This window comes from Meles meles, chromosome 2, assembly GCF_922984935.1.
Source record: "Meles meles chromosome 2, mMelMel3.1 paternal haplotype, whole genome shotgun sequence".
Taxonomy (NCBI): domain Eukaryota; kingdom Metazoa; phylum Chordata; class Mammalia; order Carnivora; family Mustelidae; genus Meles; species Meles meles.
Window position 1 is genome coordinate 140,062,357 of NC_060067.1, and position 19,851 is coordinate 140,082,207.

General features: G+C 35.8%; 1 protein-coding gene across 4 annotated transcripts in view; it reads right to left on the minus strand.

The window, feature by feature from the left end:
* DDX60 (DExD/H-box helicase 60) overlaps positions 1–19,851 on the minus strand; it is a 122,729-nt gene that overhangs the window by 38,859 nt on the left and 64,019 nt on the right. For all 4 annotated transcript variants that reach the window (XM_045998166.1, XM_045998164.1, XM_045998163.1 and 1 more), the window contains 8 exons: positions 17,345–17,449; positions 16,646–16,774; positions 15,424–15,548; positions 10,619–10,777; positions 7,618–7,765; positions 6,125–6,277; positions 3,830–3,934; positions 1,492–1,692 (listed from right to left, as the gene is read on the minus strand). In XM_045998166.1, the coding sequence (XP_045854122.1) occupies positions 1,492–1,692; positions 3,830–3,934; positions 6,125–6,277; positions 7,618–7,765; positions 10,619–10,777; positions 15,424–15,548; positions 16,646–16,774; positions 17,345–17,449 (1,125 nt within the window). The remainder of the gene's footprint in view (positions 1–1,491; positions 1,693–3,829; positions 3,935–6,124; positions 6,278–7,617; positions 7,766–10,618; positions 10,778–15,423; positions 15,549–16,645; positions 16,775–17,344; positions 17,450–19,851) is intronic.

Genomic DNA, 19,851 nt, shown 5'->3' on the forward strand with positions numbered 1-19,851 from the left:
CCACTGTAACAGTATATGCCAGAGGAAATAAAACTGTCTTACTTTGATGTGAAGAGTAAAGGGAATATTCTAAAAATTTTATGTCCATATTTGAGCCTTTCATGTGTGAAGATTACAGACAGATTTTCTCAAACACGCCAAGGCAAAGAAAATAAACCACTCTAATAAACTTTCTTTAAAAGTCTTTTAAAGCTTGCTAAAAGATGTATTCTTCTCTCCTACACAGAAGCAAAAGTTAAGAATGCAGAAATGGGGGGGCGCCTGGGTGGCTCAGTGGGTTAAAGCCTCCGCCTTCGGCTCAGGTCATGATCCCAGGGTCCTGGGATCGAGCCCCACGTCGGGCTCTCTGCTCCGCAGGGAGCCTGCTTCCTTCTCTCTCTCTGCCTACTTGTGATCTCTCTCTGTCAAATAAATAAATAAAATCTAAAAAAAAAAAAAAAGAATGCAGAAATGGGGAACTTTTGGTCTAAAATGATATGTGCCTGCTCTGTAAGACATCAGCAACATAAGAGCCAACTCATCAAGGAAGTCCTGAAAGACTCCTCACATCAACAAACAGTATCTGGTTTAATTGGGCATACTAATCAATATACAAAAACAATGCATCTTCATAAGGATGAAAACCAAATTGTTTCATTATGAATTTTAAATCTTTCATTGTGAGATTAGGCACAAAATGTTTATCTTAGGAAAAACTTCAGGAAAAGTTTATAGTCATATCAATCAATGTCTAATCAAATATATCAGTGTTTGAAAACCAAAGGTACCCCTATGGCAAATGATAATATGACTGTCTTCAGATGATGAGACCCAGTATGATTTTGCTTTTCAACCTTTTGCATTAATTAAATATTCTTTCATGAATTTGGGTTACTTTGATTTTTTACAAAAAATAAACTCTATTATGAAATGATCACAAGAAATTGTGTTCCTTTTGAAAATAGAATCTAACCCAGATCTTCTAAAATCTATAGCCAAGGGTGCCAAGGTGGCTCAGTGGGTTGAACATCTGACTCTTGATTTCAGCTCAGGTCATGATCTCAGGGTCATGAGATTGAGCCCCACATTGTGCTCTGTGCTCATCAGGGAGTCTGCTTAAGACCATCTCCCTCTCCCTCTGCCCCTTCTCCCACTCATGTTCTCTGCCTCTTTCTCTCTGAGTAAATAAATAAAATCTTTAAAAAATAAAATAAAATACAATCAATAGCCAGCACCCTTAACTACTATAGGACAATACCAATCACACATGAAAAAAGTAATCTTTAATTCCAAATGGCCAACTAACACAAATTCTACGATTGATAGAGGAGACAAACAAAACTAATTATTATTCTCCCACTCTGCCCCAACCCTATACTATGCAAGACATTGCAAAGCATAAAAACCTGTGAAACTTAAAAGTTATTGCTACAGACTTCTAAGAAAGAGCAAACCTAACCACAGCCAAGCCAGCAGTGAAGACTCCACCTCAGAAAATGTCAAGCTCAGTACCTTTGCTTTAGCATCCTCTGGGTCGTCTCCCTTGGAAGCCAGCAGCATGAGTCGCAGGACCAGGGTAATGCCAAGCGGGAACTGCCCTCTCAGTTCAGGAACATTAGATTTAATGAGTTTTTCTATTTTGGGCAATGGGATATCAAAAAAATATACATCTCCCAGCAGGTCTTGACCTCGTCTTCCAGCACGTCCAGACATCTGGAAACAGAAGAGAATCACAAAGTAAAACTTCCCTAGATACTTTCTCCATCACAGTATAAGAATTGAGCCTTTTACATAGGGTTGCAGCAAGTACATTGTACATATGTCCAACCATTATATAAACTGAACTTAAAATCCAACCGTGTAGCACTTAGGAAATTTACCATGGCTAAGACAGAGCTGAGAATGAGAAATTTATCATTATTATTTAATTATTTAATGCCAAAAATTATGTTATACATTTATATCATGATACACAGATGGAACAGAGCACAACAAGAAGACTAGACCCTAATTTCAAATTCACTTATAGCTGAACTAATTACACCAATTCTCTCCTTTCCCACTTTCTCTCCCTTGTTCCTTTCTCACACACCAGTGTGTTGCATTACAAATCACCATAAAAATTGTGCACAAATTGAGGAATACGTAAGATAAAATTCTGAAATTCTACTTGTAGAAAACAAACTCTTTATAGAAGCAGTATTAGTTCTCATATATTAAGTGCTTAGAAAGTGCTAAATCCTTTGAACTGTTTTTATATAGACCTCACAACAAAACCATATGAGGTAAATATAATCATTATCTCCATTTTACAAAGTAGAAATAGGGGCATGAGGGACAGAAGAAACTTGTCTGTAGTCAAACCCCAGAAAGTGGAAGATCCAACTCACACCCTGGCATTTTGACTCTCAAGTCTATCATCTGAAACATCATAACACATAGTGGAAAACGCTATGTGACTCCCAAAGATGATAAAGGAGAGGAGAGCTCATGCAGAACACAGCCCCAGGAGGAGAGATCAGAAAGACAGGGGTTGGTAAAGTAGTGAGTAATAAGAGGGGTGTTATATTGGATAGGAACAAAGCCTACAAGAATAAGACGTGTTTAGAGAGAAAAGGAGGAGGGCATTTGGATAAAAACCTGAATGTTGGCCCATACCTTAAAAAATAATCCTGCTAGCAGAAATAGTCATCAAATATTCTAAGTGAATAAGGCAAGCAGAGAAAGTCAATTATGATACGGTTTCACTTACTTGTGGAACATAAGGAATAGCATGGAGGACTTTAGGAGAAGGAAAGGAAAAACAGGAGGTGGAGATGAACCATGAGAGACTATGGACTCCGAGAAACAAACTAAGAGTTTTAGAGGGGAGGGGATTGGGGGGTTGGGTGGGTATTGTGGAGGGCACATATTGCATGGAGTACCGGGTGTGGTGCATAAACAATGAATCTTGGAACACTACATCAAAACCTAACAATGTACTGTATGGTGACTAACAGAACATAATAAAAATATAATAAAAAAATTAGGGTGCCTGGGTGGCTCAGTGGTTTAAACCTCTGCCTTTAGCTCAGGTCATGATCTCAGAGTCCTGGGATTGAGACCTGCATCAGGCTCTCTGCTCAGTAGGGAGCCTGCTTCCCTTCTCTCTCTGCCTGCCTCTCTGCCTAATTGTGATCTCTCTCTCTGTCAAATAAATAAATAAAATCTTAAAAAAAATAAATTATTCATGAGCAGTGAAGCCATATGAAGACAAACTAAGCTGTGTATGGGACATAGAAGAGTAAGGAGAATTAAAAATCAAGAGAACTGTTTTAATAATACAAGGCCAAGAATGTATGATGAGAGATAGTGAAGACAGAAATTGCAAGGCAAAAATCAAATACATGTAGGAGAATAACGAAGTGGGCTTGGTAATAGACGTGTATTGGGAGCAAAGAAGAGAGAAGTATTAACTCCAGAGTGCAAAAACATGTGCACAGGAAATGAATGAGTAAATGTTTATCTAGCACCTTTGATATGTATCTTTCTTACAAATAACTTCATTTAATTCTTGCAAATGCTGTGGGGTAGTAATTATCACCCTTATTTTGGAGACAGGAAGAAAAGAGTCAAGCGGTTAAGATCTATCTCACCCGAAGTCACATATCTGATCAATGATGGCCACATAATTCTACACTCATGTGCCTACCACCATACCACAGCTAAACCAGACAGGCAGGCATGAATGAATGTTAGGGTGTGCTAGCACATGAATTGCAATATGTTCTTAAACCAACAGCTCACATTTTTTACCATTTTATGGCCATATTTTCATAAGGTAATAGTGAGTGTATGCATATTGCAATACCTGTCTGTAATTTAAAGCATCCAGATAGATTGAGTTTTGAGCAAAAACCACAGATTTGCAAGGCATGTTGATTCCTAAAGCAAGTGTCCCAGTAGCTGTCACCACCTAGAAAGAGAATAAAACAATTCTTCATGAAATAGTATTTCAGTAGAATGCCATGTACTTACTGAAACTCTCTGCTCTTCAATTGAACCCCAGTGGGAAAGTCAGAGATGGCCTACTTGCTATTGTTCCTCTACACTGATAAGAACACCTGGCACATGACAGGTGTTCAGTAACTATTTCTTAATGAATGACTAAAAAAGGGAATTTCCTCATGGCAGGGTAATAATACTTTTACAAACCTCTTTCTGGGATACTGCCCACTTCATCCCCTCCAGCTTATTTGTGAATGTTCTTTCAATGGAGATAATATACGTTTAATAAGGGCAAAACACAGTTTCATCCCCTGCCCCTCAACTGCCTTGACAACTGACCAAAAAGGAGTAGGGCAAACTTTAAGTTTCTTAAATGTTCCAACTTTTGCTCATTTTCTCATATAATTTTGGGTATTTCTATTGGTCCTCTCTTTCTCTTTACATTGTCATATATGCCATGTCTTAGAGGTAATATTTAAGTATATGGAATAATTTTCTCTAATTATTCTATAACTGAGGTCTACATTTGTGAAAATGAAACACATGATTTATTAACTATTTTTCTAAAGTTCTTTAATAAAAACAAAAAAGGAAAAGTAAGAACATTAAATTTATATTATAAGTAGAATAAATACCTTTTTTAAAAAATGTGTTTTCTATAACAAAGCTATCACTATTTCCATATTGCCTTTCTAGAGTGATCTAATTATTCATTCATTAAACTAATAGTAATTAAGGCACTACTACTTAGCATATATTATTTTAGACATAAGATATGCCAATCAAAATACATGTGCCTCTTTTCCTCAATTTATAAACACGTAGAAAATTTTGTCTCTAGTTATTGACCTTTTTGTTTAAAGATTATATTCCTTTATTTGAGAGAGAGAGAGAGAGAGAGAGTTCAAGCAGGGAGGAGGGGCAGAAGGAGAGGGAGAAGCAGACTCTCTGCCTAGCAGGGAGCCTGACTCAGGGCTCAATTCCAGGATCCTGGGATCAGGACCTGAGCTGAAGGCAAAATGTTGAGGAAAGTTAAAAGGTAATTTTTTAATCTGGATAAAAACCAAAATATATTATTAACAACATTGCTTAGCTTTTCTCTTAACTAATAACAAGCTACTTATTTATTTTAAAAGTAAATAACTAGAGGGGTCCCTGGGTGGCTTAGTCGGTTAAGGGGCTGCCTTCGGCTAAGGTCCTGATCCCAGGGACCTGGGATTGAGCACCAAAACGTCAGGCTTTCTGCTCAGCAGGAAGTCAGCTTCCCCCACTGCCTCTCCTTCTGTGCTCTCTCTCTCTCTCTCTCTGAAACAAATAAAGTCTTTAAAAAAAAAAAAAACTACATAGAGTAATATCCTCTAATTCTCTCCTCTCCTTCCCCCTGCTTTTGCACTCTCTCTCGCTTTCTTTCTCTCACATACACAAATATAATATACATCATACAAAAAATCTGATACGGAAAATTTTTAAAAACTCAGAGGCTATTCTTAAATACTGCTCAAGATTTTTAAACTAAGAAATTATGTTAATCCTTCCGATAGATTTATCCAGACTATCCCCATGCATCCTCATGTAACATACTAGATAACACGTAGCAAGGGTTGGGTTTCAAGCTATTTAAGGTAATCTTCCTCTTGTCCATCAGTGATGGGAGAGAGAGCATTTAGTGGTGACTCATCTAAAACCTGCCCAAACATGAAGTGGGCCCTAAGGAAGTGATACATTCTTGCTCTTACTTCAGCTATTACACTGAAAAAAGATTTGACCAAAACCTATTATAAGTGTCCTCTAAGCCCATGAAAGAATGTGTGTAACCAAAATTATACAAACAGCTGACAAAATTCCCTAGATACTATAAATGAAAAAGCAAGAGATTGTTATTCCAAGATCATAATAATTACACTTCATTGCAGGAATATTTGGAAAAGTTATCTGTTTAGGGAATAGTTAAAGTCTTGAAAAAGAGATAAACTAAATGATAAACTTCAAACCCCCTCACTCAATTAGATGAGATGGAAGAATATGCAGTGATATCATGAGTTGTAAAAAAATAAAGGATATAATTAGATGAGAAAAAAAGTCACTATTTTTCCCTTTCATGAACATTCACTTTCATATAGACACATCTTCAATTTTTAAAATGAAAAAATTTACCTACCCTAATAAATCCTTTCCTAAAAAGAATCTCAACTAACTGTTTTTCTTTGAAGCTTAAGGAGCTGTGATGATAGCCAATACCCCTTTCTGCCAAAGCCTTCAGCTCTGCACCTTTTCTTGTGAATTTTACTCGATCAAACACCATCTGCAAAGTCTGAGAGAAATAAGAGTATTAGCGATTTTGATCATTTATCTAAGTTTAATTTAAATCAGAATAAAATATTTAAAGGAAGTAGCAGTCATTCTCTGTCGTAGTTTTAAAGAAGCACCGCTGCTTGAAATTGACTGTACATGAGCAAAAAGAACATTTTACGGCAGCAACAGTAACTATAGGAAATATTCCCAAATCTGAACAGACTGTCTCTCACTGTTTGGCCCCACTTCAGGGGTGAATAGCATGGACAAAACAATAGATGAAACACCCAAAGGAGGTGTGAGTGTACAACCTGTTTTGCCTGGGGTAACTCAGTTCTCTATTGGAGCCTTACAAGTTCTTCCTACAGACTGAGAGAGAGAGAGAGAGAGACTTCTCCAGGAAGGCAGAGCGGGCTTCTTACCCCATATAGTTTGGGAGTGCTTACTTCTCTCTGTATATCATTCACAAATGGCCTAAAAAACAACCATTCCCTAAGGGGGAAATCCACTTGCGTAGAGAGTTATATGTACAAAGATAAACACTGTTTACAAGGGGGAGATAAAAGAAAAAAAAAAAAAACCCTGAGTATCCAAAAGCAAAAGACGCTTCAGTTGTATAGTCATCCATGCAATGGAATATTGAGGAGCTATTCAAATGATTATGTAAATTCATGGTTATTAAAAAGTTTTCAAAAAAAAAGTATACAATAGAACTCTCTGTGTGTGTGTGTGCGTGCGTGTGTGTAGTCATAAATGAAAAAGATATAAAAGGTTCATTCAGAAGGGCAGTGATTACTTCTGATTGATAGCATTGTTTTTATTGTTACTAATTTGTATTTTCAAATTCATCTACCTTAAGCATGAATTGTTTGCATTAAAAAAAGTTTTAAGGAAAAAATAGCATAGCACTTTTATATATTTCAATGTCTTTTGGTAGAATGTTTTAACTATAATATAGTCAGCTTCTGATTTTGACAAATTCTGTGTACATTGTACATTATTTAAAGAGTATTGAACCACATGTACCCAAATATTCAAATGAGGCATGTGGAATTAAAGTTTAGAATTCAGGCTGTGAAAAAGCCCTTCTGTGATGAAAAAAAATAATAATAAAAAGACCGATCCTCTCAAGAGTTCATTGTTAACAAGAAAGAAATAATCTCTAAACCTCTCCTCTCCTTTTTAGACATGCTCTGCAGAGCCCTAAAGAGTTATGTGTAACTAGAAGGTCACACAGAGAGAATTCTATTCTACTAGAGATTGCGTTTAGTTATTACATTCAACACTGTCTATAACTGAGAAATAATGGCTGATGAATAAAGTCATTTCCTAGAGGAGTATTTCATTCCAAGAGCTGACCTCGGTGTCTATCGCTTTTTGATTAGCGTAAGTGCACTCTTGAGGGATTTCCAGGTTCTTCTCCAAAATTCTGAGTAGATTATTATGTTCAGCTTCATGTATTAGCCTTTGATCCATTTTTCTGGGATTTTTCTGACTTTTTTCATCTCTGTTTGTAAAAATAAATTTTAAGTAATGAATAGTCAGATTTGGCTACCATAGTGAGCCAGAGACTTCCTAGATCCCCTCATCGCCCAGACATTCACTCCCATATACTACTATTTTGACTCAGACTTCCTTTTCCACGTCCTCATTAGCCTCTGGGACTTGGGGTCCTTCAGTAAACATTTTCCAGAGTACCCATATTTTCCCTGAATGTTCCCTCCCCTCTCTGCTGCAAGTAGCACTCTTACCAAAGTCAGTTCTCTGCAGATGATCTCACTTTCCCTTACTAAAGTAATCATTTTCACTTTTTCAACCTTCATGACACCAAGCATGGAGGTAAGGCAGGTGTTCCCCTTGCTCCACATTGCCAATTTCAGGCTATTGTTCTTCTCTCCTTGTGGTAGAGGCTACAACAGCTTTGGGTTTGGTTGCTAAGGAAGGGCTCTCAGCTACTCTGGTCCCTGGAGAATTGTCCTTAACTGACAAGAGCTTCCTAGAAACGCCTGTGAGGTTACAACCTCTCTTGGGAGAGAGGAAGAAGCCTAAGGCTAGTAATTAACTAATATGAGGTACAAAAATCACCCATGTGGACCCAAGCTGGGACAATGCTGTGATGCTCCCAGATCTCCCTATTGGATGAGACTCAGGCATGCACATCCACATATATATTTTTTTTTTCACTTTCTCCCCCTCCTCTTTTATTTTTGCTTCTTTCACTTTCCTATAGGTCCCTCATGAGCACAAACTTTCAATAAATCACCTAAATAGATGTCCCCATCTCAAAGTGTGCTAGTGAAGAATCTTACCTCAGGCATAGTTGCATAAACCCTGGCTATGTCATCAGACTGTATTATCCATTACCTCTCAATGTAATGGCCTCTTACAGACATCCAGATCACTTACCCCTTCTTTAACTGTTTTCACTTTTGTCTCTTAGCTGTGAATTTAAGACATCTCCAAATATGAGAAGATGAGCTCACTGGTATACCATCGCTAAGAGTTCCCTCCTCCAAGTAACATTACCCTTAACTCAAGAGAGAATGATATGACTATGGAAAGGCCTAGTGTTAATGTTTGCAGATCATGGGGCAGAGTGCTAATTGAGGCCCACATATTGATGTTTAACTATAAGTTTTAAATCAAGGTAACAAACTGCCAAATAAAATATATTCTCTCCTACCTCGATAAATATACATCCATGATAATGTGGAATTTAAAAGGGTGAGAAGGAGCTTCAGGGGCTATGCCTCCTAAGATCTACTGACTCATAACATTATAGGAATAGATATAGATAGAAGAGGGCCAGAGTGGTACTCTCCAAAACACAGGGTCTCCTCCATATAATGACAATACTGAGCAAGATATTAAAACATCCTTTACATTTTTATAGTTTGAATTGTTGGTCACTAATCCAATTTGAAATGATTCTCTGAAGAAAAATTGTCTAAAGATCAGTTACTGAAAAGGATTATAATTCCTATTCTGTCCCTGTCTGGGCTCTTCACCTCCTACTACTTCCAAGGAAACAGCACAATAGGCAGAGAGAAGTTAAGAAGAAAGGTCAGCAGCAAATTAGAGCTTGCTCTAGAATGTGAGAAATCTGAATCAGAGAAGCTCTAAAAACTGTGTGTACTTTGAAGAAATATCTGAGTTTGATTATTCATATTCATTTAAAAGTATTTATGAAATGACTATTACCTGCCAAGCAATGTGCTGAGCACTGCAGATAAAAAGAGGAAAATATTAATAATGTAGGAAAAAGAAAGACAAGTGAAAAATAACAGTAATGCATTATAATAACTGACCTACTAAATACTGAAAATGTAACAAGAACACAGAAAAAAAGAGTACTAAATTTAACAGGAGAATTCTAGCAAGATTCAGAGAAGAGATAGCAAAATTATGAGTGTAAGCTTTGGGGGCAATTCGAAAGGAGTGTACTTAAGGCAGATGGGTCAGATCGTGGAAGAACATAGAAGTAGAACAAGTCATGTAAGGAGAACGATAAATGTTGAAGATTAGTAGAGGAGAGTGGTAGGAAGTAAAACTGGAAAAGTTAGGGCAAAGCCCAAAACTTGTTGGCATGCCAACAACATCCAAAAAATGTATACTTTATCATTGAAGCAAGGAAGAAGGAAGGAAGAATACTGAACATTGAATAATTTAATCAATTTGAAAGTTAGCAAGAGCAATTGTTAGCTACCCTGGAGAGCAGTGAACCTGAGCCTCTGGAATCTAAAAAGAAGACCCTTGCAGTCATTCAAGAAAGACAAAATGCGCATGTACACCAGTGGCAAATAAGATGGAGAGAATAATAGGGAGACAGTAAACATCTTGAATTAGAGTTGTCAGGATTAGGCATGAGAACAAAGAAAAAGAGTCAAAAGCAAAATTCTATCAAGCATGAAACGCATTTCAATCAATTTTCCAATTCATTTGACATTCACTTATGTGACCGTGAGGATAAATCAGTGGCACGTCCATGCTGTGGCCCAAGACAAAGTGTTTTGACTTTGCTTGGAGGACTAACTCCTCAGAGACTTTGCTCTGAGAGTTGGAGTCACATACGCTTATTTTGAGGGATGATTATGTCAGGTACATAATCTACCAATGCTCATATGCTGTGGTTCTGCCTCTCTGAAGTCCTAAATGAGACCCATCTATGCAACTAAAGAATGTGTACATAAATATTATGACCACTTATCTTTACCCCATTCTTCCACCCAAATTTACACAATTTGCAAGTAAGTTCAAGCAATAACTAGAATTTCTTTGTAACACATTCAATGTATGTTTCCAATTTGACTTGTGGAGTATTTTAACCCTTAACCACTAATTTGTTTCATTAAGTACTTACATTGTCCTTTGTTTCTCAATGGATTTTTTAACTTTTCGAAGTTTGTTCGTCATATCATGGGCTTCTTTATCAGCTTTGGGAGGCCTCTGACTCTCTTGCTTTTCCTCCAGGAAACTTCTCACCCTTTTAGCTGTTTGTTCTACATCTCTTAAGCTGAATCTACAAGCAAATGAAAAGACCATTTGCCCTGAAAACTGTATCATAAATAAAATTTAAATCATATTTCCATCTACTGTTAACATCCTGACATATACCTATTGAGCTTTTAATATCGTCTTTATGAGTTTTATCCTGAATATGCTAACAAGGTATTCTGGGTCATCAGACTCCTTATTAACTACCTTATAGTAAATAGTAAGTTCCCCTCCTTGTTCAGATCTTACCCCTGAGGCAACAACAATGAGAGCCCATGGAAATTTTTCCCATAAGAGTAGGTAAGATACTCCACAAGTAACGGACATAGAACAATGGATTTTCTCTATTTATACACAGAAAAGGGATTGCCCCCCCCCCAAAAAAAATACAAGATGAGAAAAAGAAGTTTATTCATTTTTTAAAAAGATTTTATTTATTTACTTGACAGAGAGAGGGAGATCACAAGTTGGCAGAGAGGCAGGCAGAGGGGGAGGGGGAAGCAGACTCCCTGCTGAGCAGAAAGCCCAATGGGGCTGGATCCAGGACCTGAGATCATGACCTGAGCCAAAGGCAGAGGCTTTAACCCACTGAACCCCCCAGACACCCCACGAAAAAGAAGTTTAAAAACAAAAAAGAGGGGCACCTGGGGGGCTCAGTGGGTTAAAGCCTCTGCCTTTCGCTCAGGTCATGATCTCAGCGTCCTGGAATGGAGCCTGGCATAGGCTCTCTGCTCAGCGGGGAGCCTGCTTCCTCCTCTCTCTCTTTGCCTGCCTCTCTGCCTACTTGTGATCTCTGTCTGTCAAATAAATAAATAAAATCTTTATGGTCTTTATTTATTTGTATTGTTGTAGTTGCTCTTGTATTTAATTCCACTCATATTTAGGTCTGCCTCCTAACAGAATCAAAGGCCCTTAGCATTATATAAAAATGTGTTAGTTTAGATTTCACAAATCTTTTGTGAATTTTAGAGGCTCTTTGTTTTTTTCCAGTTTTATTGAAATATAATTGACATGTAACATTGTGTAAGTGTAAGGTGTACAACGTAATGATTTGATACATCTGCCTATCACAAAGTGATTACCATAAAAAAGTTAGTTAACACATCCATCACCTCCTGTGGTTGCCTTTTGTGTGTTAGTCTGAAAAGATTTAAGAGCTACTCTTTTAACAACTTTGAAGTATACAATGCAGTATTGTTAGCTATAGTCACCATGCTATACATTATATGAGACCCTGAGACCCTGGTAACCACCAATCTACTCTCTGTTTCCATGAGTTTAGCTTTTTTAGATCTTATATGTAAGTGAGATCATACAGTAAAAATTTTGCTCTTATGCAGGAATGGAGACAGTGTTGGGTTCTCGCCCTAACTTTTTGGATTATGACTACTTCTTTCCAGAGACCAGATAAGGAGTAAAAAAAAAGTTGGTATGCTGGTGAAGTGAGGTTTAAATAAATGGCAGTCTATGCCACATGGCAAGAAATTTTATATAGTAGACAATAAAATAATAAAGTTAGTAAACACTTAAACATGTTATCTTCAGATATTACTCTAAGTATCATAAATATATTAACCCATTTTGTACTCACAATCACCCTATGAGGAAAGCACTATTATTATCCCTTTCATAGATGAGAAAATGGATATATAAAGAGATTAAATGATCTGCCCAGGATTCCACAGCTTGAATGTGACAGAGTCTGGCCTCTAAGCCCATGTTCTTAGTCATGAAATCATGTTGCTTCTTTTTTTATTTTAATGAGGTTTACTTCGTTTAGGTGTACATTCTGCATGAAATGGCATCATTTTCATCATCGTACTTCGAGTTTTAAAATCTAGATCACTTGGAAATAATTTTTCCTCTTAAATCTCTCTGATAACCTATTTAGAATGAATGTGATCAAAATTGGACTTCCATCAATATCATTTTGTCATACTGCACTAAGGGTTTTCATAATTTTCATAATTTATTTGTATTTAATTCTCACCCCAACCCTACGCATTACTATTTTTATCATGTCATTTTGCAAATAAGGAAACTAAGGCTCAAAGCCATTAAGTAGCTGTCTAGAAGTGCCATACTTCTTGAGAGCAGAAGTAGGGTACAAACTTGGGACTGACCATGAAATGTGTGTTCTTAAGCACACACTAATACTGTCACTAAACATTAAACATGCTCCACATTTCTTTCTAGAGACCAAACTGGAGAAGTTTGACAGGGATGACTATTACTTGATAAGTTCTCAGATGTACAGATTGAGCCCTAAAAAAATCTCGATTTATTGATGATCTAGGGTTACTTAGGATTAAATCAAACTGCGTAAGACCAAGGATTTTCACAGTATGTTCCACAGAGAGCCCAAAATTTCATAGACACGCCAAGATTCAGTTCCTCAAGAAAATTAAATCTATGAGGCTTTTGTGAAACATTTTCCTTTTTTTAAACATTGATGAATTTTAGTGCACCAAAATTAAACATAACTGTTTAACAAAAGATAGCATAGACAAAGTTAAAGGACAGGTGCTAGTCTCAGAGAAGATAACTGCCAAATTGATAACTGACAAAGAATTAGAATTCCTGAAAAACAACAACAAAAAATAGATAAGTCATGGGAATGTAAAACAAAACAAAACAAAGCTGTGAAACCCAAAAGAAAAGTTATTTGAATAGCACATGAGGAAAAAATTAAAAGACTACTTACTTGAAAGAAATGCTCAACTTTAATACTGATCAGAGTAATGTAAATTAAAACAGTAGCAAGACATGATTTTACACAATCAGAATAATAACATTTAGAAAAACCAATCCCACAAGCTTGTGATGACAGGTCAAAATGGAAACCTTATGAACTACTAATGGGACATAAGTTAAGAAACCACGTTAGAAAAAAAAGTCATGTTCCATTTATCTCATTAGCTTGCCCATACTACAAACTATAGTGATTGTGCTCCTAAGTAGTTTCCAAAGAAGCTTTTATAGCTACACAAAATGCATTCTGTCGTACTCTGCCCTTTATTTTTTTTTAATTGCAGTAAAATTAACATACAATATTATATTAATTTCAGGTATATAACATAATGATTCAATATTTGCATATGTTATGAAATGATCACAACAATCAGTCTAATTAACATGTCACTACACACAGCTATAGAATTTGTTTTCTGGCAATAAGAACTTTTAAGAACTAATCTCTTAGCAACGTTCAAATATAAAATACACCATTATTAACTAGATTATCCATGTTGTACCTTACATTCCCATGACTTATCTATTTTTTACCTGGAAGTTTAACTCTTGACTTCCTTCACACATTGGGTGAAAATCTTTTACTTCTTAAATGTTCTAAGTATGTATGTGTGCATGAAAAATAAATAGTTATTTTTGGATTTCTATATTGTAGTTAGGCTTTCAGGAATATCTCAGGTGCACAAAATTGTGTTTGTTTCTAACTAAATCTGTAGCCATGCTCTAAAGTAAAGTTAGGTGAGCTTTGTAACTTCTTGGTAATTCAGAAATTTATTTTCCTTGTCCCAACAACACAGGTAAGAAGACCAATTATACTGCAATCTCCAAAATTCCAAACACAACCATATATTTAATTATCATCATTATTTTAAATATATACCACCAATAATGATTCATTACTGTATGTCTATTTATGTGTAAACAAATTTCATTAAACTTTGCCAGCTGAAGAAGATTATGTAGCTTTGTTTATTTATCTATTTGTTCATTCGTTTGTTTATATATGTGGCCTGCTTAAACTTCCATGGCTGAAAGTAGCTTGAAATTATCAAAAGTAAAGAAAGCATTTTATTCTGATCCCAAACTATGTGATCAAAGTTAATCCAGGATATAGAGAATTACCCATTTAATGAATATATTTTGGTATAACTTATACCTCACCAAAACTGGATAATTACATTAAACTTTAAGCTATTTTCATGCTATAGCATATAAACTTCAGCAAGACAGCAGTGTCTCTGTTACAGTTCTCAGAACTATAAATTAAAAACAATAAAATGCCATACCAATAAATATGCTAGTATGTTATAAGGATACTTTAATTTTATGTTGGATACCTGTGTGTGTAAACATTCAATTTATTTTGCAAAATACCTCGATATTTACTGGAAATCTACAAGACTTAAATAAAATATAATAGTTTATAGTAAAAAGATAAAAAATGGAGTAGGAGACTATTCAAAAATGGTAATTTGTAATAACACAAGTAAAAATATTTTTTTAAGAACTGGTATTTTTAAGAACTAAATATTTTGGAGGGGTACTTTGGTGTTTCAGTTGTTAAGACTCTGCCTTCCACTCAGGTCATGATCTCAGAGTCCTGGGATCAAGCCCCCCATTACGCTCCCTGATGGGAGCCTGCTGGGCAGGAAGCCTGCTTCTCCCTCTCCCACTCCCTCTGCTTCTGTTCCCTCTCTTACTGTGTCTGTCTCTGTCAAATAAATAGTTTAAAAAAGAAGAACTAATTTTTTTGAACTAGAAAGGTCTATTTTTTATATATGCATTGTGATAACAAACGAGCAACAAAAATAGTTATGAGTACCTAATTACAATAGTAAAGTTTGTGTAATTTTCCTCAACTTAAAAGAATAAGCCTGATATAAATTTACAAACAAAAACTAATTAAATTAAATGACTTACAAAAAAAATAATGCCGGTAACTTTTCCATTTTCCTTAGCTTTTCAACAAGAAGTGGAAACATTCTTATCATGTTTTCTGAACTAAAAACTGAATCAGGACTAAGATTCCTCAGAACCATTTTGGCCTGTAGCAATGAACAAAAAATTATTAGTTTTAAATTCTGCACAATAAAAAAAGGAATTACTACCTTTGGCTAAAATATTTTCATAGTTGTCTAATCTCTATTAAATGCTTCTTTAAAATAAAATATAATAAAATATTTATGACAATATAACATTTTATAAAGAACCATCAAAGAAATACACAAATCAGTACACCAAAGAACAACAACAACAACAAGACTAATACATATATACATGCATACATATATGCAATTTAACATGCAATTATGTAAGACAACGAAAGTCAGAAAGAGGTTGTTAGCAAGTGATGCTGGTACCACTACGGCAGAAGATAGGGTAAATCAGTTTCTCTCCATATCCTGTATGAAAACCACTTTCAAATACCTTTTGAAAGTTTTTAAATGACAAAATATATGGAAGAAAATATAAATTAATTATGTTTCTGAGTGGGAGGAGATTACCTGAGTTAAAATGAATTCTGTTACGCTGAAAAGAAATAAAAATATAAAGAAAAAGTAATGGAAAAAACTCAAATGGGAAAAGTCTAATATAAATCAGTCACCAAAAATGAGAAACCTTAATGTATGACAATAAAACAAACTTCAAAATATAAAGACCATCAACTTATTTAATATAAATATGAAAACTTACATAACCCCAGGTGAACATTTTAATACACAATTAGTTCCTACAAATTGAAATAAAGATCATAAAAGAAAAAAAAATCCCAAGACAAAAATGATGAAAGGTATAAAGGCTTCTTCTGAGCTACTGTTACTATGATTTCAATCTCTCTGCTGCCACGGCATCAATAACACTGACTGTGGATAGTGACACTGCTGTTCTTGTCCTATTCTAACACTGAACAGGAACCCGTGGCTTCTGGGATGTGTTTTAGAAAGTACAAAGGATTAAACAAAAAGAAATTGTCCTTTTCCTCTTTCTATTCTACCTCAGAATCATTAGACTTCCATTCTGCCTAGAGTTGTAAAATGAACATTGAAGACTAAAATAATAGTAATAATAATAATAATAATGAAAACAATGTAACTCAAGAAAACAAGGAACATAGGGTTTTGACAAAAACATGTGTGATTACCTCCTCAGCATGGCCATTTTTGATCCAGCTTGTTAATTCTGCCTTTAAGCTCTCTTCATATTTTCTAGCATCCAGCTTTTTAATGACTATTTTATTTTTTAAATGAATGAATTTTTCCGGATCAAATTCCTTGAAAAGAAACAGCACAAAATTAAATAAAATTATGCAAGATAATCCAAAGATTTTTCTCAATTATGCACTTCATTTAACAGAATTATAAGCTTCTTGGGAGTACAGACTATTGAATGTCTTTTTATCTCCTCAAACTTTCCAGTATATAAACCTAATAGGATGGAATAGGAGCTCTTTGAAGAGTTCTCTTCAGAGAACAATGCAGAGCACAACCACATAGAAGATGAAAACAGACAGCAATTAGAGTATAAAGGGAAAAGGGGAGTACAATGGGAAAATGAAGGAGTATGAATCCAAGATGTAAAAGGAGACTAAAATATCAAAAATATCCCAGAAACTGAAAAAAGAAATATCTTCTGGAATTCAATGGCATTATATACCATTAAAGTAAAATACAGTTAGCAAGAAGAATGTCTGAGGAGGGATGAATTTGTTTTGGAAACCATCTATATTTTAAAAGATTAGATGCACATGATCAGAAAGGGTTAGCGTTTGTCTTTCTGAACATCAATGTTTCCATCCACTGTAATAAAATTAATTCAAATCAAATATGTAATTATTACTTACCTGGGCCCTGGGCCAGCTTTCCCAGAATTGAAACATGGTATCATAAAGCTGGATGGTTTCTCGAGGGGAAAGGGTAAGATCAGAAGGAAATCCATACTTTTCAATCTACATTTAAAATAAAATTTAAAATTTTAATATTCTTTCATTTTGTCTTATATTCTGTCCTTTGCCCTGTGAACATGTGTAAAATCCCGGAACATGAGGGTGCATTATGTCAACATAGTAACTGATTATGTTATTTTTGGAATGTAAGCATTGTGTTCTCTTATTAATACTACTTGAAAGTGGTATATTATTTTGCCTAACTAAAAAAAATATATGTAAGATAAATCCAAAAGTTATCACAATTTTTAAAATATATATCTTAAATCTTATTTCTGTCACTAGAATGCTTGTGATTTCTTAAGTCTCTTACTTAGTCTTTTATAGAAGCCTGAGTTTCTCAGTTTCTAAAATGGACAATTCTGCCATAGATTTGTTGCAAGAATCAAGTTAGATAATGTATGTAACAAGTCCAGTGAAATATGTGACAGTTGATGTCTCAACTGTCAATGATCAATTTACAAGTCTTAATTTTTTTTTTAAAGATTTTATTTATTTACCTGACAGAGAGATCACAAGTAGGCAGAGAGGCAGGCAGAAGAGAGAGGAGGAAGCAGGCTCCCTGCGGAGCAGAGAGCCCGATGCGGGACTTGGTCCCAGGACCCTGAGATCATGACCTGAGCCGAAGGCAGCGGCTTAATCCACTGAGCCACCCAGGCGCCCCACAAGTCTTAATTTTTAAAACCAGTTTAATAATTCTGTGGCTAAAAGCTGGGAATTCAATTCAGTTGTTCTCCACTACATAGTAACCAATGAATGGGCAAAACCTGAGCCAGTCTACATTGAGAAGGAAGAGAAATAAAAGGTCATAAATTTATACCATCCTACATTTGTAAACACAACAGCATTATATCATGATGCTATTTTGCAAACCACATTGTCCCTAATGTCCCAAGTGATGGTAAGAATTGATCTGTACTGAGCAGAAAGAGGCAACAGTTCCTTCCATGACTTGCTGGGGCTGACAGCTCTCCAGGAGCTACTCCTCTGTGGCATAGTAATTGGTCGCAAAGGCCAAGTTCTGTTTTTTGGGTTTTTTTTTTTTCTTTTACCAGAAATAAGCCTCATATGACTGAAGGGCAGTCCTTCACCTCAGTTGGATTAAGGGATTAAGGCCACCCTACTCATCCTGCTTTACCCCTTCCCTTCTCAAACTATTTCTGTGACTAAGCTGTAGGGGCAACAGTCAGGGTGGATGGTTCTCTTTAGGTTACAACAATTTATTATGCTTTTTTGTGCCACTGAGTTCTTTCATATTAATCTGAAGTATACTATACAACATCAGGAATAATTTACTCATTTGGGAAGGTCTGCTTGCTTTGTATTGCTGCTACTTTAAGAAACACACTATATAAACAGATGCTACACACACAGCTATCAAAACACATTTAATAATGCCCTTTGAGTTTATCCTCCATTCCTTCTGCAAAAGTCCAGAAGTCTTAAGAAGACTCATACAACAGCGTGACCTTTGCAGAAGTCATATGGGGTCAGAGCGTACTGTAGCAATTCTGTTGCTTTCCAGTGACTCCACTAATAGCTAGTGAAAATAGGGGAAAGGCACTTGGACCAAAATGCCAATCTTGCTAGGTACTCCAAATCACTGTACTCATGGCTACTTAAGGATAACCTGCCTGGAACCATCCTACACAAAATAAATAATTTTTTAAATACTATGCTGTTTTAAAAATGTCAGGTGAGAGTGGGGAAAGAAAGAAGGAGACAGAAAGATAGAGACAGAAAAAGAAGACTTATTTATGTGTGGGTTATCATCCATATTCTAAATCTAAGGTGTGAGGTTACAGGGATTTTGTCCACATTTTAGGGGTTTTTTTTTGTTTTGTTTTTAAATATTTTATTTATTTATTTGACAGAGAGAGAGGTCACAAGTAGGCAGAGAGGCAGGCAGAGAGAGAGGGAGAAACAGGCTCCCCACTGAACAGAGAGCCTGATGCGGGGCTCGATCCCAGGACCCCGAGACCATGACCCGAGCCGAAGGCAGAGGCCCAAACCACTGAGCTTATTTAGGGTTTGGATTGAGCCATTGCCACACAAAGAGAAACTTCTGAAATAAAATCTTATTAGAAAATTACCATGATGACATGGGGAGATGGAGAGGAGAAGGGAGTTGAGGGAAATTGGAGGGTGAGATGAACCATGAGAGACTATGGACTCTGAAAAACAATCTGAGGGTTTTGAAGGGGTGGGAGGTTGGGGAAGCCTGGTGGTGGGTATTATGGAGGGCATGTATTGCATGGAGCACTGGGTGTGGTGCATAAACAATGAATTCTGTTACACTGAAAAGAAATTAAATTTTTAAAAAATTACCATGATTAGGATTCATTTGGTTGATTTTAGAAGTCATTGCATCATAGCCCAAAAGCTATAAAGTGATTCTCATTCAT